General features: G+C 41.1%; 3 protein-coding genes across 6 annotated transcripts in view; all 3 read left to right on the plus strand.

Annotated features, from left to right (window-relative positions):
* Positions 1–4,712, plus strand: part of farp2 (FERM, RhoGEF and pleckstrin domain protein 2) — a 28,909-nt gene extending 24,197 nt beyond the window's left edge. For 2 of the 3 annotated variants that reach the window (XM_073475706.1, XM_073475704.1), the window contains exons 23-27: positions 675–793; positions 1,008–1,171; positions 2,994–3,101; positions 3,201–3,352; positions 3,444–4,712. In XM_073475706.1, coding sequence (XP_073331807.1) covers positions 675–793; positions 1,008–1,171; positions 2,994–3,101; positions 3,201–3,352; positions 3,444–3,537 — 637 coding nt within the window. In that variant the 3' untranslated portion in view covers positions 3,538–4,712. Of the gene's footprint in view, positions 1–674; positions 794–1,007; positions 1,172–1,636; positions 1,777–2,993; positions 3,102–3,200; positions 3,353–3,443 lie in introns of all 3 variants that reach the window. The other variant, XM_073475705.1, reaches the window with a different exon arrangement.
* Positions 4,713–8,549: 3,837 nt separating this feature from the next.
* boka (BCL2 family apoptosis regulator BOK a) lies at positions 8,550–18,286 on the plus strand. Its single transcript, XM_073476268.1, has 5 exons — positions 8,550–8,696; positions 8,895–9,220; positions 11,980–12,108; positions 15,658–15,821; positions 16,943–18,286. The coding sequence occupies exons 2-5, from the start codon at positions 9,007–9,009 to the stop codon at positions 17,066–17,068; spliced, it is 633 nt and encodes a 210-aa protein (XP_073332369.1). The 5' UTR covers positions 8,550–8,696; positions 8,895–9,006; the 3' UTR covers positions 17,069–18,286.
* A 1,382-nt stretch (positions 18,287–19,668) lies between these two features.
* Positions 19,669–26,990, plus strand: atg4b (autophagy related 4B, cysteine peptidase). Of its 2 annotated transcripts, none has more exons than XM_073476266.1 (13): positions 19,669–19,729; positions 22,510–22,611; positions 22,702–22,773; positions 22,875–22,973; positions 23,149–23,250; positions 23,354–23,426; positions 23,889–23,968; positions 24,224–24,420; positions 25,445–25,523; positions 25,658–25,803; positions 25,928–25,984; positions 26,079–26,172; positions 26,281–26,990. In XM_073476266.1, exons 1-13 carry the CDS (start codon positions 19,720–19,722, stop codon positions 26,352–26,354), a joined length of 1,185 nt encoding a protein of 394 aa, XP_073332367.1. In that variant the 5' UTR covers positions 19,669–19,719; the 3' UTR covers positions 26,355–26,990. The 2 variants fall into 2 exon arrangements, with proteins under 2 accessions (XP_073332367.1, XP_073332366.1); XM_073476265.1 differs by having other exon boundaries at positions 19,682–19,729; positions 26,079–26,170; positions 26,264–26,437.
* Positions 26,991–27,082: the final 92 nt, after the last annotated feature.

Consider the following 27,082-nt stretch of genomic DNA (forward strand, 5'->3'; position numbering starts at 1 on the left):
TTAATGTTCATTTTCAATAAATAAGTACATGTAAGTGAAAATAAAGTTAAGCCAAAATTGTCACTTCTAGTAAAACATACATTAAATGACAGTGAAGGTTTCCAGTGAATGAAGCTTGATGCTCTGACGATTCCCCTCGTCTTCATCCACATTTTAAAAAAAAAATATTACAAATGTAATACAAAGGATATTTGACACATTTTAAATTCAATCATCGACACATTTTAAGAGCAAGAAAGCAAACATTGACAATATTGCATGACTGTGAATATGAACGGTGGAAACATCAACCTGTAAAAATTGTAAATATTTCTTCCACTTCCTTCTAAATCAGTAAATGTTTGACATAAGAACTTGAATTATTGAATGCTTATTGCTCAAACAAAAAATAACTGTATTTAGGCTATTAGGTTTTTATTGAATTTATATTTCATTCAGTCATAATTGCTGACTCTGTGGTCGCAAAGCTGGCTAATTCATGTCATGCACCTTTAAATGTATATTATGTAACATTCCCACATCAGAATGCCTGAAAACAACGACATCTTTGTTACATATTTTGTTTAGTTGTGTAGATTCTCCCGTTTGTTATTTAATCTCCGATCTATACTGTAAATGCACAGAACTTTGTGTCTTTCAGTCTGTGTGAGTTCTGACTGTGTTTGTGACTTCAGCTCTAAAGTGGAGATGGGGAAGTGGATTGAGGATCTGAACATAGCTATCGAAATGGCCAAGAAGTCCCAAGAGAAATCCAGCATCTTCCTTGACCCTGGATTTGGCGATCACTCCAACCGTAAGAGCTTTTATTGACCTCAGTACTATGTAAAAGTACAATAACTACTGAATGGGTGGGAAAGTGTGCTTAATGTGACTTTTTAACACTCCTCAGCACAAGAAAATGATTTTTTTTTTTAAAGCTTTTTCCTTCAAATGTACAGTTAATCTATTTCCCTCCAAACAACTTCCTGTCCTGCCTCCTCCTCTTCCTCCTCCTCCTCCTCCCTCAGGATCGTCCGACGAGGTCTCTCTGGAGCAGGAGTCGGAGGATGACATGAACTCCTCCCGTACTTCACTGGATAAGCAGACACACCACCGTGCCAACACGACCATGCACGTGTGCTGGCATCGCAACACCAGTGTGTCTATGTCTGATCACAGTCTGGCTGTGGAGGTACTCCTCCTCTGCCCACATTGAGACACACATACACACCCATTTACACACCCACACACACTTAATACATATACAAAAACAGACCACAAGGCATGGAAATGACCTCCATTACTCCTACATCATCTGCTGCTGCTCTGGGGTCATCACAGCATTTCACCTTCTACTTCTAACCCCTCGGTTTCCATTCTTGTCCCTCCTTCTCCTCCCGGTTACTGTTGGTATCCTGTGTTTCTGTTGTCTGCTACAGAGAGGCTCTTTGTTCTTGTTTTCCTTATGTAACTGCAAGGATATTAATAATGTGCATGCATGAAAGCATCGGTCATAATTTCTCTGACACTAACACTCTTACCCCACAGCCCTGGAGGACTTCCTCACTGCTCTGTCTTTCCCATTTCTTCTTCTCAAAGCTAACATGCTAACACTTTCTCTACACCCGTTCTTCCTTTTGTCTCTTCACCCTCTCAGTCTTCGGCTCTCCGGCCGTCTCACCAGAGCTCCCTCCTCGCTATCTCCTCGGTCAGGGCCAAAGACCCAACACCATCACACACGTTTGTTGGTACCGAAACCAGAACCTCTCTCTCACTGATTACCTGCGCATGAACCAGGTACTAGAGCCATGAAGGATCACTAGAAGAGGTCCAGTTACTGAATGTTCTCAGGGGAAAGTATAACTGGGTTAAAACAGCTAATTTTGTATTTAATTACATGTTGAAATGAAATGAAAAACAAACATTGTTAGCAATTATTTAGATCCTGGTTTATTTATTGATGAGATGTATATTTTATCCTCCATGTCTCAGGAGACTTAATCAAAACAGTTTGTAGCATCTGCACATAAATCAAAACATCCACTCCGATTTATAATCACCCAGCAAAACAAATGAAAAAATAGAGATAATGGTAACAAAGAAGTGGACTGAGAATAAACAAAAAGAAAACAAACACAGCACCCACATGTCTACTGGACTGTACTCTACCATACATCCAGGCAACATTTCACTTCCTGAGTCTAGTCCAGGAACAATAACAATAAAATAGGAGGGAAAAAAATCAGAACTGAAGAGGAGGAACAATTGAAAAAGAAAAAACTCAAAGCCATGAGCTACAGAAATATTAGAGATTTCTGGAAATATTTAAAGCAAAACTTTGATTTTATTTTAGTGGCTAGTCAGCATGGGACAATATGAAAACTTCTTGTGACAATATGATCCTGATAATCATCAAATTAAGTTTAAAATCTTAAACATACTTAAAGCACTTGACCTTACATTTTGTTTAGAAAGAATATATGCTAACAGAGACAGGAATGCAAACCGGAGGTGTTGAATGTTTCCACATATCTTGTTAAACTTTTCATTCCTCTCCACAGTTGTGGCAATTCAAAATAATTCAGACACCTGCACAGCTTTTTTAGGTCATTCATGTCAGGATATTCACCATAATCCCAATATCAGAAATTCACTACAATTAACTTTCTTATCCGTGATGAAAACATTGTTCTCATCAAAGTAACACGACCCTGGTGGACTGTTTTTAGTGATGGTATCCTTTAACATTCAGGATACAGGTCAGCTTCTTTGGTTCCTTGATCAGAAGTTGAAACAAAGCTTCCACAGACAACTGTGCCGTGAGAGGAATAGGAACTGTTGTGTAGCCTGATCAGAACACTCGATCACACTCTGCATTTTCAAGTTAGAGCATGGATCAACATTTAACAGCTCTAATAAACACACAAACATTCTCTATGTAATGAATAAATAATGAAGAATCAGTCACACTCACGTAATCCGCACTGTCTAACCTTTTTATTTTCTCTACATAGAACCAGCTCTCAGGTTACCTCCTGAGGAAGTTCAAGAACAGTAACGGCTGGCAGAAACTCTGGGTCGTTTTCACCAACTTCTGCTTGTTCTTCTACAAGACTCACCAGGTCAGCAGAGAAGTATTATTTCTACCAGAGCACAAAACCTTTTTAAACATGAGGCGAGCAGGTCTGTATTCAGAATGCATTTTCCTTCCCCGTCTGCAGGACGACTTCCCGCTGGCCAGCCTCCCCCTGCTCGGCTACACGGTCAGCACCCCCGAAGAGTCAGACAGCATCCACAAGGAGTACGTCTTCAAACTGCAGTTCAAGTCCCATGTTTACTTCTTCCGGGCTGAAAGCGAGTACACCTTTGAAAGGTATACGACTTGTTTCTAATACCCAGAAAATTGTAACACATTTGTTAAAGTCTTGTTTCAACCGTTTTAAAACTGCGTCTTGTCTTTACAGATGGATGGAGGTGATCAAGAGTGCAGCTAGCACCGCAGGCCGGATGAGCCTGCTCATACCCAAAGGAGGCGTCATGGAGATGAACGGAAACTGAATCAGACATCGTGTATCTGGAGGCTGGGCCTCTAGGACGTCAGAAAGACTGTAATGTTCAAGTGAAGTGAAAGTTCAGACAACAACTGGACTGAACGATGCTGCCAGTTTAAGTGTTAACATTTCTCAGCTTAAGGATTTAATTCTAATGGTCAGTGCATTTTTTTTCTTTTTTTTTTCTTGATTAATGATGTAAACTTTTGTTCCTGTACACAGGATATAATGAAAGGGAGACGTGTATATTTTGATCAGTTTTTTTGCATGTGTAGCGCTCAGTTCATATAGACTGATGGGAAATATTGTTATAAGGGACCAACTCCAACACAAAGGGCTGAAATTGAGGCTTTTTGAAGGACTTTTCTCTTCAGCGCACGATGACTGAAGCATAATTGAACACAGCGCCGTGCTGTGAGCGGGACACAGATGATTTACAGTACGTGGGAAATGAAGGTACAGGATAGTACGTACTTTGAAAGAGGCAGAGATGTGTGTGAGGTGGAGGTGAGCAAAGGTTCATGGAATGTGGAAAGTCAATTTTGCAGATGCATGGGAAGTTCTCAGAAAATCGTGCTGCTGTCAAAACAAGCGATTTTTGCTTTCAAACATTTCGTTAAGTGCATATTTCTGAGAGTTTTTAGGGATAAACCTGTAAGAACTATTCGCGTAAACAGCATTCGTTTCTAAAAATGCTATCTGAGGCTTCATGAGCCTGTTAATTGAGGAATGCAAAGGATGTTTCAAACATTCAAAAAAGGGAGGTTTTCTGCTTAAATCTCCTGATTAGTTTCGGCCAGTTTGGTGCTACATCTCTCTCTTTTAATATCAAATGTAATCAAATGTACCCTGTTTTTATTTTCGCATAGGGATAACAACTTGAGGAAATACTGTGTAGTGTTTACTCTGTGTACAAGTGGCAGATTTTCCTTCTAAAAACAAAACCAGAAGAACATATTTTGAAGTAATTGTACTTGGTGACGTCTTGCTGTGTGTCACACTGGTTTAGACAATGGGGAGCTGACTTATGAGAGACACCGATGACACTTATTGTCAGTTATGTAGTGCGCTACGTGCAACCACGGTATTATTTGTTATATTTTTTTGTATGAAGACTGGAATCTTTACCCTGTGTGTGTGTGTGTGTGTGTGTGTGTGTGGGGGTGTGTGTGTGGGGGTGTGTGTGTGGGGGTGTGTGTGTGGGGGTGTGTGTGTGTGGGGGTGTGTGTGGTGTGTCTGCATTTGTGTATGTGTGTGTGTGAGGAGAAGCCACTGGGGCTCTAATATTAGGTGATGATGGAGGTCGTCTCCAAACCATCTGACATTCTGTGTGTGTAAGAGACTGACTGTTGCACAGTTAACATACAGTATGTTACTCCTATTTATTGTCTAGCATGTCATCAGGGCCGTGTTCCCTGGATGCCCTCATGTAGTCCTCATGTTATTCCATCGACAACCTAACAAATAAAAATCATTTCAATCACACTTTCTGTGGCTTTGTGTTGACAGTTGTCAGTTGCTTTGTGTATTACTGATTGTATTTACTACACTCAGAAACTGTGGGGGGCACCAAATCACACAAAATGGCAATTTTTACATAATGTTGCTTTAAAGTTGGTCTATAGTTTTTGTTTTTCAACACAATGAGCTCTGGCTGCTAAGTCATTGTGTCTTTGTTTATGCAACACTAAAATGTTGCCTCATCACGCTGTTTTTAAGACACCAGTTTGCATAATCTTTTAAAGGTCAGCCGTTTCCAGTTTCTGCATTCATCCATGAGTAGCAATAAATCAAACTTAATTTTCATAGGCTAATGCTGTTAAATGTGCTTTACAGGTGACTGACCAGCTGAAAGTAAGACCAACCATTTGAGACGCATGCACAAACACAATCAGCAAAAATACTGATTATTGTTATCTGATTATCAGCTAGGCGTGTCATCAGTCAACCAGTCAACCATACTTACATACATATGTATTGTGTTGCAGAGACATCTTCTGAAGTTAGCATGCTAACTCGCTAGCCTGTAGACACTTACTTTTGGTAAGCAGCACCAACAATCCTCCGGTCCTCCGGCTGCATGGCTAACTGAGCTAACTAGCTTATGGTAGCTACAGTTAGAAGCAGTTGGTGATTACTGGCCCCTTTTTGTTTGGAGTATGAATTTTGACAGGTGGCTAATTCTTACATATTGCACCTTAAGTGTATTTAATGCCAGAAAATTAGATTTGATACTTGAGCACATCTAATTTTATCTTCTTTTACTCAAGTACAGCACATCTTATTATGCATTAAATTGGTCCCAGTGGCTGTTTTACTATTATATCTGAGTTTTGGGATAATATTACTGCTGCATTCGTGGGTGTGTTGGGTTTTACTGCTGTAGATGTTTAAGGTTGAGCTAATTTTTAGTACTTTAGTCTAATGTGATGCATCATTTTCAAGATCGTCATACGTTCGTAGTGTCGCTCTCTTGTGAGAACCATGAGAACTTTCCATGAGCTCAGAAAAACAGCTTTCAGGTTTGTTATGACACATTTCCAGTTAATCCACAGCAGTTTTCAAATAGTTTATTTAACTGAAGATGGAGAATTTTCTCAACACATAACCTGAAGAATGAAGTGTTTCTTAATCAAATCAATTCAAAATCACCAGATTTGGAGATGCACGGTTTTCTCTAGACAGGAAGGATGTGAAAAATTGTAATCTGAAAGGTAAATGTAACTGTTGACGTAGAAAGTGCAGTATTTGACTGAGATGCTGTGAAGTAGAAGTATAACGTTATGAAGCCACATCTTTAATCTGTACTCAAGTACAGAACTCGATTAAATCTACAACAGGCTACTTAGTTCACTTTCTACCACTGTGTGGTGTCTGTATTTTTAGGACTGAACATGTGAATGTTGCATAAAGAGTCTTTCACATTGAAAACTGTGCTGTGAAATTTGAGCCAAACCAACACTGCCTCCCAGCTGAGCGATGGGAACATGTGTTGTTTCTCTAATGTGCTGTAAAGATATTGTCAAATGAAGGCAATGATGATTTTTTTAAAAAGTCTCAACTGAGCCTCTTCGTGATCAAGTTGTCAGTGTCACTTTAAAGAGTCGGCCTTCTGTATACTGTCTGCAAATCTGTTGAGCTGTCATAAACAAAGCAGGGCATTCCTCAGGCATGCCCAAACAGCCTGAGCAGTGGGAGTGGCGGCTTCCCCAGAAATGATATGGGAGCTCCTTCGCCACGGAAATTTATTCAAGCAGTTTAATGTTAGGGAGTGGTGAAGGTGTGGAGCTGCTGTCATGGTGCTCTGCTTTCATAACAGCACACACAGCCACATCAGTCTGTATAGTTAAACTAGTAAATAAAGTTTATTTACCTCTGTCACTACGTGTGGATCCAAGTGCTGTAATTTATACATTTACTCCACTACCTGTATCGAGTAGGTCCAGTTAGAAGACAGTTTGGATAGCACATCAGATATGCTGCATTTCACATGACGGAGCTGAGAATGCAATGTGTTTCAAATCATGAGTAACTCTTATCACTGCTGGATCAGACCGTCACAGCGGGAAACACATCATAACTGACCTTCCTCATTCGTAAGACAATATAATGAGTAGGCAGACACCACGTGAGAGTGTGCTATCACCTTATTTCCTTGTGTTAGAGAGGGGAACACCTGCAGGTCTGTATAGAAACACTGAGTCATCCGGCACCTCTATCCACCTCACTATATTTACCAGACACCAACAGATAACAACTCGCCTGTCTCCGTTTGAAAGTGATAAAATCACCTCTACTGCCCGCTGAAGAGCACGTTGTATTTCATTTGTTTAATCCAGGCTGGCTGTTTCCACTCTATCTTACTACTATTACTAACTACTCAGCCTGTCACAACAGTTGTATCATGTCTATGTGGCTCTGGCAGGATCTGTTACCCATGATGTCATAGTGATGGTTATCTAAGTTTGGCTTGGAGGCAAAAGTCATCATGGAAAAGCCTGCGTTTCACACTGGGGGGCATGGAGACGTGGGCGTTTACCAGGTAGGGAGAGTCTAAGGAAAATGTGCTATTTGCGGCATCATGGGGAAATGTAGAATTTAGGGTTGTGACCTGTACAGGCACGCAATCGTCACTTATGACGTGTGTCGCAGTGTCTGTATCCTGCTCTCTGCCTGCATTTTCTTATTTTCTTAGTATTTTAACGTATTCAGGATGTTTCTGTGCGTCAGCCTATGGGTCAGTCAATAACAGCACGAGGTCAGGACTTTATTTTTTTCTTTTTTAAACGTTGCGACCAAGTAATATCGTTGTCTCTCTGCTCTGCTCTGCTGTCAGTCCGTGCGAGTGTTTGACCGAGGGTGGGGCGAGCTACATACACACAAGCAGGACGAAAGCGTGCATTTCGGCTGCATTGAAACAAAATCAATGGGAGCTGTTTCTATTTTTGCTTTAAAACGTCAACAACAAGCATGAAGCGATCAGAGAATATGCTTTTTTTCTCCCCTCTCTTCATTCACTCTCTAACTGGCTCGACCACCACTGCTCTCTAACTCCGTCTTGGGACGCGGGGCCGACTTTGAATGCTGCGTTTACAACAAATCCTGCATAATGTGCCTTTAAGATCAGAACGTCACAACATTTATCCTGCATAAATTTCCCTTGTGGAGCAATTTATGTATACATTCACAGCCTGCTTGATCAATAAGTGAATTAGTAATGAGTTTTATTTTGGCAAGCCTCCTGCGGGTTTCCTGTTGATTTGAGATTTTGTTGATATTGTTGTGCACATTTAACATAATACATCTAATAAATCCAGCTATGATGAGAATATTATTGACTGGGTCATGTCGTCAGTGTGTGTGTGCGTGTGTGTGTGTGTGTGTGTGTGTGTTAGGATGGGGGCGGAGGGGCGGGGCTTGTGTTGCTCCGCTTATCTCCGCCTTTGGACTTCACAATAAGTGCCCTTAGAAGGAAAACCTGTCACTCTATAAACTCTGAGCGTTTTTTGGTTTTTGGGGTATTTTTTTTATTTTGTATCGTGGCAGCAAATCTTCAGCTCCAAGAGTCGGTGATCAAAAACGACTTTTCTGCTCAGTGACAAGTGAAGATGGAGCCGAGGTTATAATAACTTCATAGTTGGGTGCGTCTGAGCCTTTTAATTCTCGGTAAGTGGAATTTAATTGTCCTTATCTTCATTATAAGCTTTTATAACGTCATGGGTTCATACATAACTTTTTCTTTCTGGTCTAACTTCTTCTCTCCTGAATCTTCCCTCTCTCCACCTTGGGAGGTTTTGCATCGACGGCTTTATCCGGGCTATGAAAAGATGACAACTAATCTAATCCGAGCGATTGTTTGTGCAGGATTATCTCCAGGTGGAGGCGCAGAGACGCGCAGAGAGGTGACCGCTGTGCGGGGCGGTGGAGGCGGGGAGGCGAGCAAGGCGCAGCCCGCGGCGGGTGACCGGACGGCGGCATGGAGATGCTGCGCCGCTCGTCTGTGTTCGCGGCTGAAGTGTTTGACCGCTCGCCCACCGACAAGGAGCTGGTGTCCCAGGCCAAAGCACTGTGCAGGGACTACATTCACTCCAGGCTGAACCGTGCCGGGATAGGCTGGTCGAAGCCCGAGCACGGGCTGGCTGCTTCAGGTGGGACACTGGGGGAGATATCGTCGGTTCTGCTGTGGCTCGGTAAGTCCAACCAAACACTGGGTACAGACTCAGGGTCAGTTTAACATGTGAGTTTAATGACATCTACAGCTTTTGAAGACATTAAGTAATCCTATATTACTACAAAAGACTATTATAGTCTAAAAGTTTATATTTTTGCTCATTTTAAAGGAGCAGTCCGACATTTTTACTCACAAATGTTGAACCGCTGTGTCAGATAGTGGTCTCTCATTGTAAGACCATCACTATCCCCTCGAACGACATGTTCATACGTTACTTTTTCAACATGCACATCTAACATAACCGTCCTCTCTGCTGCCCCTGTGCTGGATAAAACATGATACCTGTTTTCACTATAAATATTTGCCCCCCCACATACAGCTGGTGCCCTTTTTATTTTTTCGCCCCTTGCCCCTCAAACATCCTGAGTCCGCCACTGTAAAATACAAAAGTTTTATTACAGTAGCAGAGTGATGAAGACAATTATGTGAGTTTATATTTTTGCTATAGCTGCCATAGTTGATAGAGAGGTCATGTCGTCCTTATTTCTGGGACCTGAATGCATTTAATCATTTAAAGTTACCGGCAGTGAGTTCTTTAAAAGACGGACAACAATAGTTTTAGACTCACTTTGCTTAAATTTTACATTTTAAAGGTGTAATATGTAAGAATTGGCTCGCTCTTGAAGTCAAGAAAACTAGAGGTCAGCATATCACCAGAGTAGCTAACTGTAGCTGCTGTTAGCTGGTTAGCTCAGTTAGCTGTGCATCCAGCGGTCCAGACAGAGCCCCCAGGAAGAGCGCCAGGCTTCGAAGTCAGTTTTCGTAGCGGCCAAACCGTGTAGTTACAACGTCACGTGATGCAAAGCTGCTCAAAAAGGTTTTTTTTCCCGTAAGCTTACATTGTGAAGGAAGCAAATGACTCGTTTCACTATCGTAATTTGAGCCGTTCGGACTAATAAAATGTTGAAAGTCTAGAAGAGCCGGATGATTAAATGATTTTATCTCTGGTCAAGTTAGCAGGGCGCTAAAACATGTTAGCTGGCTCAGTCGGCAGAAGTCTCTCATGCGCAACCGCTATGGGCCCCACAACACGGAAGATCCAGGTATTTTCATACCCGGGAAGTCGAGTTTTTCTGGCTTGAAGCTCCATTAAGCATGTTTCACAGGAATGAACAGGGCTCTGTCTCCAACGTGGTGTCCAGGTTTCATTATACGTCAATGGTCCGGCACCAGAGGAGTGATGGTGTTGACACCGCTAGGACAGGGACGGGCCTGGGCTCGCTGGTTAGCACGCTAACCCCTTCACATCTCTGCAGTACAATGCATAGACGTCAATAACGTAGCCTACAAAACTGTCGTTACTTCACATTTTGTTTTCAATATTAGTTTTGTGAATGCTTTCAACTTAAATTCTTACATATTGCACCTTTAAGGCCAAGAAGATTTAAGAAACACAAAAACAAACAATCGACTTTGTTAAAAAAAGAGTTTCAAAAAAGTTAACGTGGAAGAAATATTAAAAATAACAGCATTTTCAGGAATCTTTAAGATAACGTGGAACTCATGACATGTAAACAATCAAAGTCGTTACCTCTCATTTTCAGTGGAAGACCCCGAGGAGCAGGGAATCCCCCTGAAAAAAAATATGAGGGACGCGGTTTCACTTGACTAATATTTAAATTCCTGGATGTTTGCCCAGTGTAAAAGCTGATAGACCGCAGATGGCTCCTCCAATCCAAGGTTTCACTTTACCATTTGTGGTTATGACTCCAAGTCCAGTTTAGCCAGTAATGCAATTCACTGGAAACTCAGATCTAATAAAAACTGTGTTTGGGAACACCTTTCAGCAGAACTCACTGTCAATAACTCACTGGTTTTTGAGATTTGCCAAGAATCAGTTGAGGAAATGAAATCAATTACTGTTTCCTTGAAGTCAAGTGGATGAGACATCATTCCAGGTTACAACAAAGTATCTGCTGCTCACAAATTAAAACATTCAAGTGAAATCTAATTGTAAAGGAGTAGTTTGACATGTTTCTTATTTGATTTCCGTGTCATTGTCACTCACTGTCACGCCATCATTGTCTCTCCTTCTTCCTGACATTAAAGTCGGCACATATACATGTAATCTGATCTTGATGTGAAACGTATGGTAGAAATGTTCACACGTTAATTTTTTAACATGCAAATCTAACGTATAGATGGAGCATTTTATTCTGGTGAGTGGGCTAAGTTTAAATTTAAAGCGAGACTGTGAAGCTTTCTGCTAAACAGCGACCATTGAAGTTACAGCATTAACAACTGTTTAGTATTTATATAAACACCACAGGTGGAGTTAAGGTCGGTGCAGGGGGCGTAATCACCCCCCTGGTGCCCCCATGTTTGAAAAAAACCCTGCGAGAGTGCCCTCTTTAATGCCCCAGTGCTGGATAAAACATGATAAACTGCCCTCTAGTTTGCCCTGATGATGAAGTGTCCTCTTTTCACTCACTAAATATATCACGACTTTCTGCACGCTGGTGCCCCCACCGTATACAGCTGGTGCCCTTTGTATTTTTTTGCCCCTTGCTCATCAAACATCCTGAGTCCGCCACTGGAGTCGTGAAGTCAGCCAGGCTGTAGTAGCAAAGTCACTGAGGGTTTTGAATTGTAATGAAGTCAACTATCAGCATGTAAGAGGCAGATTGTGATGTTTCTGTGGGTTTAGCCTAAATACAAAGCCAGAGACACGCCGAACAGTCAGTTTCTTTTTCATTGAGTCTCTTCTGTTCTGTCCAGGTGACGAGTTGGAGTACCTCCGACCCAACGTTTACCGCAACGTAGCGCGGCAGCTCAACATCACGGTGGCGTCAGAGAGCATAGTGTCCGACGCTTTCCTGGCCGTGGCCGCAGACATTTTCTCCACAGGTAGGTCCACATCATAACTACTGTAAATCAAGCTTTGCATGCAGGCCTGAATTATAGGAACTAACTCTAGTGGCTTTGTTGCCATGTTTACCTCTGAGCTACACAAACATGGACCTGAAAATGAAAAGAAGATTACAGGGTGTTTGACCTTTTGGGGAAGTTCTTCTTTTTGTTGTCATTGGGAAGGAGGAACTTCAGAGCTTGAGTCAAATACAATAAAGACAGTGAAAGTTTGGAGAACTTTAGTAGACGTTTTCTTCTCAAAACCTCCTCGTGTAAACACCTCTCACGCAGGGAGATCACAGGACTCTTCAGTGAGTCAGAAACCTTTTTTTTCCCCCCGGTCATTATCCTCTTACAGGAAAGGAACCATAGGGAAAACATTCAGTCCATATTAGGGTAACTTGTTGCTAGAGTGAGTGATTGTTACAGACAGTTTGGACCCCACCCAGGGAGCTCAGTCATGAACTTCAGCTGGTTTATTCCTCCGGGAATGTAACACAGCAAGAGTCTAAATCAGGTTAGTCTGGTCTTCAGTATGTGCAAAGTTACTAACCTCAAACATATTAAAGTTAGGAATATCGAACCTTAATCCAAACATGCTGTCATGGTTGTAAGTCTGAGCGCTGTGTTTATTAGGGGATGAGGTAAAACATGTACAGTTCTTGTTCTAGTTTCAGTTTACGGGTTGAAAAAAAGCCACTCAATGATTGACGGTGTAAATTTGGACATACAGTAAAACTGACATGTCACTGTGCTCAGAGGAAGTCATGGCAGCAGTAGATTGTGACCACAAACTAGTCTAATGATCCATCACAAATGTCACGCTGCGCAGCTCATATACCCTGAGGTTATTTTTTAAAATCTTTATTTAAAGCTGTTATCGGATCAACATTGGATACAAATTACTGTGTGTAATGTGAAAGTTGTCACTTGCCGTGTCAAACCACAGAGAACTCTCAGTTCTCCTCAGCTCTACGGAGCATTTTAGTGCCTTTTGGGCTCATTGTTTTGGTTTCGTAGCCCTTGACTTTCCTGTCTTGGTTGACTCTCACAGCTTTCATCAGTGTCATGTCCAAACTTCCTGTCCAGTGCCATATTGCAGACAAAGTCAGCGACTAGCTTGTTAAAGATAGTTGAGCATTTAGCTGAGAGAAAGCCAGTTGTTAGTGGAGACCAGATCAGAGGTGTGAATATTGATCTTAGATTTGTTAAGTGACCAGAAACACGACTCGAAATGATTGCTAATGCTGTTCTGCCTTCAGGATTTGTTGCAACAGAGCAAATGTATGCAAATAAGTTCACTATATCACCTTAAAGGGACAATTCACCCTAAATTTAAAAACACATATTTTTCCTCTTACCTGTAGTGCCATTTATCCATCTAGATTGTTTTGGTGTGAGCTGCCGAGGTTTGGACATAGCTAACAGGTTAGCTAAAAGGCTAAATCGAGGAGGATGGCAGTAATGTTTACATCCCAAAAAGTTAGTTAATGTCAGTGTAAAAGGTTTCTGTTATAGATCTTCCAGCTTCATGCAAGTGCAGTGCTAAACCACTGCAGTACCTCTTTTACTCAAGTGGTCTGCTGATGGGACCTGAGAGCAAAAATTGACTTTTATTTATTACAAGCGTGCTGTAATGGCACAAGACGTTAAGAGAAGCATGTTTCTACCATTGAGGCACTTTAATAGTTTAACTGAATCACAAAGCATCGGACAGTTTAGCCTGTATACAGCAGGGCTGCCCAAAGTGGGGCCTGCAGACTAAAGTGGTGGGCCCACCATAAGGTTTGATTTGGTTGTTTTGTTTCTAGCAAAAAATAATGATAATTAAAATTGTGTGGCGTAAAAATGCTTTATAAATACGTAGGATTCTTAGTTATTAACTATTTTTCAGTATGAAGAGCAGAGTGACGCTTGGTGCAGCATGTCAGTCAGAAATTAAATCAGGAACTTACAACATTTTTTTTGGCAAAACATATGTTTACCTGTTCTTAAGTCTCAGGAAGCTCAGGAGAGAAAACGATTTACTGAGAAACTAAATCACCAGAGTTTTTGTCCCCACTTGCCTCTCAGAGTTTCTGTGTAGTGCCATTTTGCATAAAGGTGCTTGCTTTTGGCAAACGGTCCACAATTAAGTCTTAGTTTTGTTTCGCCAAGGGGAACAGCTTGTCCTCCCCTCGTGTAAAGAATCAGCCAAGCTGGCTCCTGAGGTGGAAACCCACGCATGTAAGGCCACACTGAAGGTATCAAGGGTCATTTATTGTCATTTTACAACACAGGCGTGCACAATGAAATGTCAAGGGCACTACGCAAACTTCAGACATAAATGTCAGTTTATTAGTCATGAAGAGTACTTCTCAGTCTCTGAAAAAAGCTGTGTAAAGTCTTTAAAGGAGCTGTGTCAAGTATGAGAAAATACCCCTGATGATGTCGATAATGTTGACTTGGGCATGGAGACATTTAAGAGAAATATGTGCTAGAAACTGGGGTGTGGAGTATAAAAGATGCAGGCATTTAACAGCCAGGAGGGTCGTAACAAAATACATTGTTTTGTTGCATTATAGGAAATTTTGTTTGAGCTTGATATTGATATTGATACTTGGAACTATCTCGGCAATGACTTCCAAGCACAGTGAGTTATCAGCTGTAGGAAAATAGCTTTGGTTCGTCATGATTTGCATTATAATGGACATTTTATATGTGGTGTGATGCAGCATGCCTGAAGGTTTAATTTTACTTCCTACTATTTACATTTTATTACCTCATTCAGGACACTTGAGACAAAAGTACTATCACAGTTCATAAAAATAAATCTTTGCTCTGTTTTTATAGTTGTCCTTCATTCTTCAGACTCGCTTTAAAATTGATTTGTCTTCTCCCAGTAGAATAAGACAGGATGTAGCTGCCAGACGTCTCAGATCTTTTTACCTTTTAATCGCCCTTTATTTAATCTCTACACTCACCGTAACTTAGACGGCGTTGTTATAAATTCCAGACTTTGCGGTAAAAGAGAAACACGACCCGTTTATGAGATTCTAGGAATGAATCAGACAACAAGTTGCAGAAAATGGCTGTTGGACATGTAAACACAGCAAAAATAGTTCAAAGCTTTGACTATAAATGGTGTGATGGCAGAAGGTTTTACTCAACATGTGAACTAAGTTAGAAAAATGATCTGCTCATTAATCTAGGCAAGATCTCCTGCCTGCCTGCCTGCCTGCTGGCCTGAGCCTTGTGTTTGTGGTTTCTTCTTTGTGGGACAGACAGGCACAGAGCCATGATGCCTAGCTGCTGCTGAGGTTTTCTAATTTGTTCATCCTTCTTTGAGGAGAGCTGCTGAGAATCACGAGTGCTGCACTAAAAACTACTCCAACTCCTGAATAAGAGCAGGACTATCTACTTTGATTTGCCATCAAATCATCAAACAATAATTTGCATGCAAAACACATTTCGCATGATTTGGCAAACACCAGACAAGCAGCACATAAAGCTTTAAACGATGATGTTGATTTTGGTCTGACAGTCCTACATCTTGTCTCCTGTCAGGTGTGACGTGGGGGAAGGTGGTCTCTTTGTATGCCGTGGCAGGAGCGCTGGCGGTGGACTGCGTACGCCATGGTCATCCAGCTATGGTCCATACCATTGTCGACTGCATGGGGGAGTTTGTTCGCAAGAGCCTGACGTCCTGGTTGAAAAGGAGAGGGGGCTGGGTAAGGGACACTTCTTTTTTAATCTCTTTTAATGTACTTCTAGATGGGTGGGTGTGTGACGAATAGTGGGGCTGCACTCTACTGGTTATTTTCTTGATTATTCGATCAGCCAAGGTGACGTGTTCAGATTGCTAGTTATGTCTGACCTAAAGTCTCAAACCCAAATTTAAAGTTTTATTCACGTTACCTTTAGTTTTATTCCCCGACCTCCTTACTCGCCCTCTGTCTCTTCTGGAAGTTACAGTGACAGGCTACCAAATGAAACCCACCGCTACCTCGAGTAAACTTGTGGATTTCTCTGGGTTTGAACATTGTTAAATGTTTATGAAAATGTAAGTAAAGAACTCAAAAGTCTGGTAATTTTATTGCAGAATTCTACTTTCAGTTATTTTGGTTTACAAATATGAACAGCTGGACATAAACTCGAACCACAGCTTCAGACACAATAGTAGAAGTGTCATCTGTACAATCCTGTTAATGGGAAAAGCCTGTCTGATGAAATCCTACAGAAACAATAAAGTGGAACTGGGGGTGGAGAGGGAACAAGGCCTGGCAACGTGCCTCTGTGTGTTCTGCTCTGCTCTGCTGGAGACGGCACAACAAGTGAACAAATGAAGGGCCGTGTGCTCAGAGACATGGCACCCAAGTCAGCTCTGTTTTGAAGACAAGTGGAGTGTGACAAAATGAAGAGCAACGCATTGTATAACTGACCTCATGAGCACAAATGAGCTACAGTCTGTTAATATCTCGCTGCTGGGCGATGATGTCAGCCTGAAGGAAACCTGAATAACACTCTGTGACACGAAGGAGGATCTGAGGAGGGAGACATGTTTAGTGTCAGGGCTGACAGTTAGCTGTGCTCTCTGAGGAATTTCATCGTCTGTGAGGGTTTTTTAGTTATATAAGTCGAGTTTTGAGCGTGGCTGAGATTACAGTGTGGGCTTTGGCTCTGAAATAGCATATTTGTGGGCAAGCTGTGAGTGCAGATTCTTAGATTATTTACAAATCAGGAACACATGTTGGTTTTATAATGCCTTTTTGTTGCACATTTGCTTCGAATGTGAGTTTCACTGGCGAGTTCGTTGACGTCTAATGACCCGGTGTGCTCTCTGCTGCTACAGGTGGATGTAACAAAATGCGTGGTGAACACCGATCCCAGCTTTCGCTCGCACTGGCTGGTGTCTGCTGTCTGTGCCTTTGGACACTATCTGAAGGCCACCGTGTTATACGTCCTCAGGGAGAAGTGAGACGAGGCCGCGCACTGGATTCTGAGCAGACTGACCCGCTCTGTGCACCAGCACCGCTCCACTAAAGCATCCTCTGCTTTGGATATATGTTTACACTCATTTGCACTGAGCCCTTCATTGATGAGCACCTATCCCGTCACAAAAAAACAGGCTTCCCATGCTTCTTCTGCTTCCTCTGCTAGTGTCTATTTATTGTTAATGGTTATATTACGGCACACTTTTGATGTTAATGTATAAAAATGTGTAAAATCACCCACTGTTAGTGTTTTTAGCTTTTCAGTTATCCCACTATCAGCATTACTGCCTATTTTGCTGCCTGTTTCACAGTGTTTTGGCCGCCCCTGGTGGTTGGAAATTGTAACGACTGTATGTGACGTGTAGATTGAGAATATTCCTCCTTATCCTGAGGACATTCATGAACACATGGTCTTACAAAAATCTCTACTTCTCACCTGGATGGCATGTATAGCCCTTTAAATACAACATATTTTCCTCTAACTAAGGGACTGTATGAAAACTATTAGCGTGAGGCTTCCAGGTTCAGGATTTATTTCAGCCTGCCTCCTCAATAAAAAAATAAAAAGCTTCTCCTAGATGGCTAACTGAGTAAACTAGCTGATGGCATTCAGCAGTGGTTCTGCTAATTGGTGACATCATTCATGGGGTTCCATGAACATTTTAATGTTTAAATTGGGGCGTGCCGTCTTAAATTATTTATGCTTTTGCTCTTTTAGGTATTAATAGTTAAACGACTTGAACCAACTCAGTGCTCTCATATAAGGAGAGGGGTTGCAGGTTTTTTCTGAGTCGATATTAATCACGCCTGAGGGCCCTGTTGTTGTTTGGTAAGTCAACTATGATTCAGCGTCCCTCCCCACCCTTGTAATTTTCATACAGTCCCTAATGAGCCTGAAGACTCGAGCCTATAATAGCTACATGTATGTATTTCAGCACTATTAAGAACTACACATTTGATGCAACTTTTTCTCTCTTCATTGTTCACTGTGAGGCAGTGTATTGTATTGCTGTGCTGTAATTGTTACAGTACTCTGAGTTAGAGCACTTTGATAACATTTCATTTTGTGAGTAGAATTTATTCCATGAATAATTTCACTTTAATGAGGCATGTAGCACTAGGAGTTCTAGAAAATAAACAAATGTTTGTGAGTCATCTGGAACTGTAAATAGTAAAAGGAATAAATGTTTCTTACAACAATCTGTCAGAGTCTGCAGTGGTAAATGTTTGAATTGTTAATAAACAGAGTTTGTTTTGCAGCTGTTTTCGAGACAGCAAGTGGTCCAACAGTCCGTTGGAGACATGTAATCCCAGGCTGAACTGATGAAGTGATTGAATGTCTTGTAATGATCATTTGTGCACTGTGCTAATATGCAGAGTAAATGATGTGATTGTGTATTCACCCAGATGGTTGTAATCAATGGTAACTAAGCAAGGCAGTTTGACTGTTTGTGTTTACAGCTTTGCACAGTGAAACTTATTAAGTGAAAGCAATCTGAAAAATTGCATAACTTCTTCTGGGCGTTTGGGCAAAACCACATGTTATCTTGGTGTCCAGACTATTTTTCAGTTACTTCAGACAAAAAACCAAAAACTTACAGTGTAGAAAACTAATATTATTCCCTCTGCTGTAACATCCAAGGTAACATATACAGCACCATCAACCATGTTTTGCTGGCTATGAGGTAAATTATCCTTTGGAAAGAGGAGTTTGAATAAAACAAAGCCATGGCAAATCTTTTAAGTTTTTATATCCAATACATGTGCGGTCTGACTTGGTTTTGTGTTTTGTGTCCACCTCACAAAATGTTAATTGATTTGTATTTTAGGATGCAAAAGTAGTGTCCTAATGTAGTCTTGTTTCTCCACGCCCCAATCCCAAACAAATCATTTACTGTTGATTATTGAACATTTTGAGGGTTGAAACACCTCTCAACAGCACAGTCCATGTCAGTTAAACCATCATGTTTGTGATATGCCTCTGCGTGCATGTGCGTTTACTTCCATGGTCAGCTACACCTTGGTGTGAAAGATAGTATTTACAGACTGCAGAGAATATGAGATGACGTTGATGGTTATCTGTTACCACCTAGTGGTTGGATCAGAATCTCTTAGATACAGACTGGGTGACCGATTTAACCACCAGGCGTGTAGGCTACTGTAAATAAAAACATTTCAATTTTATAATATGCCATATCATACCAGGATAACAATTTAGAGGCATCCAATGCTTTTTATTTATAGTCTTTTCCCCCCAATTTTGAAGACAAGACATAATTTTCGATTTTAGTTTTTCATAATTTTCTAACTAAAGGCTGTTGTAATTTGTTATATGGAAGAAACATGTCTGTATTTGCAGTGAGTGTCTGAGGCTCAGACGAGGGAGCAGCATGGATGTGTCCATTAAACTGTAACTTGAACGCACCCTAAACTGTTTTCAACAGACGGCTACGTCAGCCTTTAGTGATTGGTTAAGGGCTCTGGAGTAAACTAACCCCCTTTCCCGGATCTCATTGGATGTCGCACCAAATGTCCCGCCCCCCCCCTACGAATTCCACAACAGGACTCTCCTCTCATTGGTCCAGCGGGTCAGAGTGCAGAGAACAACAAACAAGATAGGGTGAAGACCGTCGGGATGGATGCAGGTAAGCGATATTTTAGAGTAAAATAACATCTTTTTCTCTCCCTCAGCAAACTAGTCTAGCCACAAAATAATCGCAAGAACGCCATTTCATTCCTGGCAGCACATCTCCTGCTCTGCCATGACGGGATTGCCAACCCCAGCTGCTAGTCCAGCACAGACCTATATTGCTTTGTAGCCTCGGTGACGTTAGCTTGCTAAAGTGATGACTAAAGCTAAATGCTAACTAACGTTAGCCTGCTGTTGTGGTTAAATGTGCTGGATTCCCAGCGTTGACAGCTCGTTGCACGGCCCTGTAACGTCCTGTGAGGTGTCCAGATGCCACCTGTGTTAATGTCAAGTGTCGCTGTTGAGTTTTACTCGTAATAATTTGCCTTTTGTCCTTGGGTTGACTGTTTTATGCCAACGTTATGTTACGCCCAGGTTGAACATCCCAGCCGATGCACTGTCACCATCGCATCAGTTATTTGGCTACTGTTAGCACCCGGAATGCTAGTAGCTGTAGGAGAGATTATATATTCATGTAGTTGAATAATAGCACCTCAGAGACAACGAACAGACTTACTGTTGCGTTGTCTTCTCTTTCGACTGTGAATACAAACCTTCATTCTTAAGTTATGAGCCTGTAAATCCCAGCTTTCTGTGTCGAAGCTAACTGTCAAAACAGTGAGACAGCTAAGCTAGTCAACTTTTTCCTGGCTGTTGTTAGCAATGTGGCTAACATTATGTGTTGTCATAAATCACAGGAACCTTTTTTTTTTAAGAACTTTATATCAAAAGCGTTAACACATTTCCTGTGTTTCAGAACAGGCAGACAAACTGTTTTTTTTCCCCTTTTTTTTTCTTTCTCAAGAGGAAGTGTACTCTTGGCCAGTTTTACAGCTGGCTTTGAGCCCAGCCTTTCCAACTGCAGTGAGAAGACTGTTATGCGATTGATTTTTTACCGTCTCACTTTCTTAAAGGGGCACTATGTCGTTTTGGAGAAGAAAATCAATCAGTTTTAATGTTTAAAATATTAATGAGGTAATAATACAAACCCAGAAATATTTATGTTTTCCATAAGTGAATAAACAAGCTGTTCTCAGAGGAAAATAAGGTCCCCAGAACACTGTCTGGAGCTGGAAAGGTGGCAGGGTCCGCCACATATAAACAAAGTAAACCAGTATGAAATTGTGTTGTCCTTTTAAGGTGAGTTTGTTTATTCAGTCATGAAAACAAAGAGTTTGTTTATCTAGTTTGTTTGGGCATTAAAAAATAATCAGTCAATGAAGATCTTTCTCTTCTGATTAAAATGTCTTCCCCAAAACTACATAATGCACCTTTACAGGCTTCTTATTCACATGCCTAATTTTGAACAGCTAATGATTAAATGATTAGTGAGGACTAAAGCTAAATGCTAACGTCACCAACGCTACAAAGCAATATAGGTCTGTGCTGGACTGGCAGCTGGAGTTGGCAATCCTGTCATGACAAAGCAGGACAAGGGAGACTTTTTTAAAATACTGACAAGTGTGATATATTTGTTTAACTTTGTAAATTTGTGTATGCCGTTGTTGATGTTGCTCTGTTATTAGAGGGGCACTCCTGGATAGTGTTGTCAACAAACAACACTATTCTGTTGCATTATGGGAAGTGTAGGAATCTTTTAAAGCTTTATCTAATACTAGGTAGTAAAGTTCCTGATATCTTAGCCTCTGTTGCAACAGATTTGACCTTTCTTCTTGAAAACCTGTCTCGTTAGTCTCCCATCTTTAAGAAAGTAAAACTATTTTGCTTGACTACCCCTTAAATTAGTTTAAATCCCTATTCGCATGGAACTAATTTTACCTGGAGACCTCTAGTAATTTTTAATAATTATGGAGGACATCTGTGATCCCATGCAAATCTGCCATGTCTGTAATGTGTAAAGTAAAAATTCCACCACATATTACCTAACATATTTAACCAAACACAGAGTTTTTGTGGCAATATTAGTCTCCTGTGAATGGGCATCTTGGTAATTTGTTGTCAGACAACTGAACACGTATGAAGTCTGATCGTGACTCATAATATGTTGAACAGCAGTCACCAGCTGTGCTGTGAGATCACCCACATTGATGTTTAAACTGAATGATGATAAAGAAGGTTAAGAGCAACAAAAGGATGTCATACTGTGTATCATGTTGTCAGCCACAGAAGCACCTGTTACTTGATCTAAATGAGCTTCAAATGTGTTTTGATGCTTGTAACACATAGTGAGCAAAACAACTGTAAACTATGTCAAGAATGTGGCTGTTCAAGAACATATGCTCCGTGACATTATGTCCAGAGGATAATGAATGCAAATTCAATTAAAATACAGACTTTGCTTATCTCGTGCAAATGCACTACACTAACGTGGGGAGGTAATTTTTAATGTGGTCTACATATAATATTAGTCCCGTGTGAATAGGGCTACAGAAATGCATTTTGTAGGAACTTGAAACCTGATACTTTGTTTCTACAGAGAGATTCCTCTTTCACTTCTTCACTTGCATATACAATGAAGCATAAGTTAATCTACAAAAACAAATATTGAAAATAAATAGCTGGATCCTTTTAAAGATGGATGTACAGAACAACCTTCCAGGAACTGACTGGAATTCTTCTCAAGCAACTAATTGACCCTCCATCTCTACTCGCTGACAGATGGCCTCACTGTTATAAGCTGCGCCAAGTGGTTAGTTGTCAACAAGACGACTACCAGAAATGTCTCCTCTGGACTTTCCCACACACTTACAGTTGACTCTGCTCCTCTTTTTGCAGCTACCTTGACATACGACACACTTCGGTTTGCCGAGTTTGAAGATTTTCCTGAGACCTCAGAGCCTGTGTGGATCTTAGGAAAACAATACAATGCACTCAAAGGTAGGACTGTCGTGTATGAAGTGTGTAAGTATATAAGTATTTAACTTATGTGGACCTATTGTAATACGGTGATTTCTGGTCTTCATGTAGAGAAAGAAGATATTTTATCAGATGTCACTTCACGACTGTGGCTCACATACAGAAAAAACTTCCCACCAATTGGTAAGTGAAGACGTGTGGTCTTGTTCAGCCTCTCAAATACACTTGATGAGATTTGAGTGATCTGGCTCTTCACATCTAATTGTTTCTTGAATGTGTTACAGGTGGGACAGGGCCGACATCAGATACAGGATGGGGGTGTATGTTGCGATGCGGCCAGATGATCCTCGGCGAGGCCTTGGTGTGCAGACATTTAGGCAGAGGTAAGATAATGTCAAAAAATACAAACACAAAGAAATATCTCCCTTGATTGTAGATGGATATAGATAAGAGTAGATTTTATCACTGTGTGGCACTAACAGCTCTTTCTCCAGTGAGTTGACTGTACCGAACAGAGCTCGTTTTAAACAGGCTTGATAACAGGCTTTTTGTTCTCAGACTGGAGATGGGCCAGAGACAAGAAACAAAGAGAAGAGTACATCAGTATTCTCAACGCCTTCATTGACAAAAAAGACAGCTATTATTCCATCCATCAGATCGGTAAGTAGCAAGGGTGAAAGGTTTCCAATCATATCGAGGACTCACTCAGACAAGGAAGAGAGTTTCCATAAAATTGTTTCTGTTTCGTTCCTAAATGTTGCAGCCCAAATGGGAGTCGGAGAGGGAAAGCCTATAGGCCAGTGGTATGGACCAAACACAGTTGCCCAGGTTCTAAAGTAAGTAGAGATGCGTCGAGTTTCAGAGGTTTCCATATTGTATATTTTAGGCCTGCAGTTAATTTTCCTTCCTCTCAAAACATTTCTAAAGGAGACCTTTTTGATATTTCAAATCATGCCCTTCTTTCACCCATGTTTACTAGCTTGTTGTTTTCTTATTTGCTGCCTTTGCGGGCACATTGCTATGTTTATTAGCACATTAGCACTGCCAAAAGTCAATGAGCATAATAGTGTGAAAGCAGCTGCAGGAATGTGCATCGTGTCACGCTTGCAATTACATTCTTGTGCCCTGACTTCGATACAATGATTTCTTTCTTTTCCACTCTCACCATGTAGTCATCCATCCCACTGTCAAACAATGGGGAGATAAAGACAACATAGTGCACACTGATGAGGTTTAAAACTGTTCAAAGAAAAAAGTGTTTTAATTTGGTAAAACACAATGTGCTGTCCCTCTTTCAGGAAGCTGGCCGTGTTTGATACGTGGAGCAGATTAGTGGTGCACGTGGCGATGGACAACACCGTGGTCATCGAGGAGATCAGTGAGTGCAGATGTGTTGCAACCTTGTGTTTGAGTGTTCTTTTCCTGTTATCATTCATTTGCATAAGCAGGTTAAATGTCACTGCAGGACTTGTACACCTGGTTAAACCTTGGACCGGATGGGTTTGTTTACAGAAATAGTATTTCAGCTAAATCTTACTGATATTACAGGATGATGTTCTGTTCTGATGATGTACTTTCCCATGTTCAAATAGAGGGATAGAAACGTGTTTAAGTGGAGACTTTTTCACTGCAGAGCGTCTCTGTATGCCCTGGTTGGACATCGCAGGAGCCTACGCCGAACCAGAGGGAGCGGGTGAACTCAACGGCTGCCTGGAGGGCGCATGTGCCCTGGCTGAGGAGGAGACGGCTCTCTGGAAACCTCTGGTCCTGCTCATCCCCCTCAGGCTGGGCCTGAGTGATATAAACGAGGCCTACATTGAAACCCTCAAGGTGAGCTACTCCAGCATGTATATTCCCATTTTGTGTGGGATATAATGGCTATTATATCTGTGGGTTGTTACTGAAAAGTTGATTTACAAAATGGGAAAACTGAATTTACTGTTTGCCAATTTATAACTCAGATACCCACAGACATGCCTCTGTACTTGCATGTAGGCCTTGTGTTAGACATGGCCACCTGATCCAATTTTTTTCTCTCCATTCCAGTCAATCCTAATTTTATGAGCGACTACAGAAACACTTAAAGTTACTTTGGCTGTCTGCTGCAAATTTGGTCTTAAGTCTTTGAAAGGTGCAGTATGTAAGAACTGGCGTCTAGTCAAGTTTATACTCAAAACAGATAGCTGGCAGCGTATCACCAGAATAACTGCTAACTGTAGGAAAAAGTTAAGTTAGCGCATCATGTCGAAACTTTTATTTCTTCATATTCTGTTGATAATATCTGTTTTCAACTAAAATTCTTACATATTGCACCTTTGAGGAACTTTTGAATGGTTCGAAACATTTTCAGTTTAATAATAATGCACCTATATATCCCTCATAGGCCATCACCAAGAAGACAAGCTATTTCTCTATATATTTCTGTAGTTATTCTTAATGCCCGGCGCCAGGTCAGACTCTGAAAATTAAAACTATTTTTGTGGAGGGTTACTGAGGATGAATTGAGGATTCTCAAAGCCTGAGGAACGACGCTGCTCTATAAGCAGGTGGTACAGCAGCAGATAGTGTATTTTGTGTTGTAAGCGCTAGCAAGATCTGGATTTTTATGACAGGAGGCAGTGGTGCTCATATTGTTTTTTTTCCACAGGGGCTGCCAAAATCAACAAAAAAATAAAATAAAGCTTCTTATAGTCGCTTTAAACTGATAATCAAAAAACAACAATGGTACACTTTGAAAAAAGGTCATAATGTCATTTATATGTTGTTTGTAGTAAATTGGCTAAGATAACAGGTACGAGTGAGGCAAAGTCAGCTCCATCTGGGGTGAGATAAACCCTCTTGTCTCTTTTCACAGCAATGCTTCATGCTGCCTCAGTCCCTGGGTGTTATTGGGGGAAAACCCAACAGTGCCCATTACTTCATTGGTTATGTCGGTATGTCTAGTCTCTGTGTTTGTGAAATAAATACTCAGCTGTGCACTGCACACTCATGCTCACCATATTAACTCCACTTACATAAAGACATTAATCTAATTGTAACCACGCTTCTCTTTTTCTTCTTTTTGTAGGAGAGGAACTCATCTATTTAGACCCACACACCACTCAGCCTGCAGTTGAGCCATGTGAAGATGGCCAGGTCCCCGATGAGACGTACCATTGTCAGCACCCACCCTGTCGCATGCACATCTGTGAACTGGACCCATCCATTGCAGCGGTAGGAATGCCAGGGAGGGTTTTTATAGTGCAGAGCTTTTGTATCTCAAACTGAAGCCCATTGTTTCATGTGAATGTGAGCAATTCAGACGCTCCACAGCTGATTGTGTTTTGGTTTCTGTCAGGGTTTCTTCTGCAGAACAGAGGACGAGTTTGATGACTGGTGTATGCGCATAAGAAGGGTATGTTTCTGTTGCTCCCTTGACTCATCTGTAGCAGTTAACTTTCCTGTTGGAGGAATTTGTACATGACGAAATGATGATCCGTCTCTTCCAGCTGTCCTGCAACAGAGGAGGCCTGCCCATGTTTGAACTAGTCGACAGTCAGCCCTCTCACATGGTCAGCGTGGATGCCCTTAACCTTACTCCTGGTGAATGAACTGCTTATTTTTTGCAAAACATATTCCAAAAATTCAATTTATGAAAATGAATTTTAATGTTTGTTTTTTTCTTTTTACGTGTTGACGCTCACTTCACAGATTTCTCGGACTCAGACAGGTTGGAGCGGTTCTTTGATTCAGAAGATGAAGAGTTTGAGATCCTTTCCCTGTGAGGAACATAGACAATGCTTTACTGTTCTCGACAGTTGGGCGAGAGATTCTCAGTCTCTTCTCTGTATCAGAAGGGAAGCCTGAGGGGATGAACATTAACTGGAGACCTCTTGAGCCAGTCCAGCTCCAATGGTGTAGTCAAGTCAGTGTGTGTCACACAGCGTTCTTCTCAACAGCCACTGAATGCTCTCTGTATCCAACATTGAGACTGCCTGGTGGAAGTCGTAGCAGGAGCTCAGGATAAATTCGTATGCACATTTTCACATACATGCGTTTCCATTTGAGTCTTAACACTTTAAATGTTTATTCTGAAGTGATATGGTGCCTTTCCCTGACTCCATAAGTAAAATTGCCATAACAGTTTTATGTTGTATAGAAACACAATGGTTAATGATGCCCATGGCTTTGTCACTAATAACTGAAGTCTGTAACAGCTTGTAATGAAACCAAATTGAGTCAAATCTGCAGACAAGTTGTATTAATTGTTCATGCAAAGTATCCTTGCCAAGTCTAAAACATATACACAAGTTCATTTGAAGATTATTTATTTAATCAACACAATATATAGACAGGTAAGAGAACAATAGACTATGTAAGAGGATTAAAAAATAAAAATAAAATCAGAATCTGATGGACAATGGTTATACTCAATTTCAAGACAGTATGAAACTATGTTTGAGCAAAAGCCAAGGCGCTTCTCTTCCGCTTTCATTCAAGGAATGACAAGTAA

This window comes from Pagrus major, chromosome 11 (assembly GCF_040436345.1).
Source record: "Pagrus major chromosome 11, Pma_NU_1.0".
NCBI classification, from domain to species: Eukaryota; Metazoa; Chordata; class Actinopteri; order Spariformes; family Sparidae; genus Pagrus; species Pagrus major.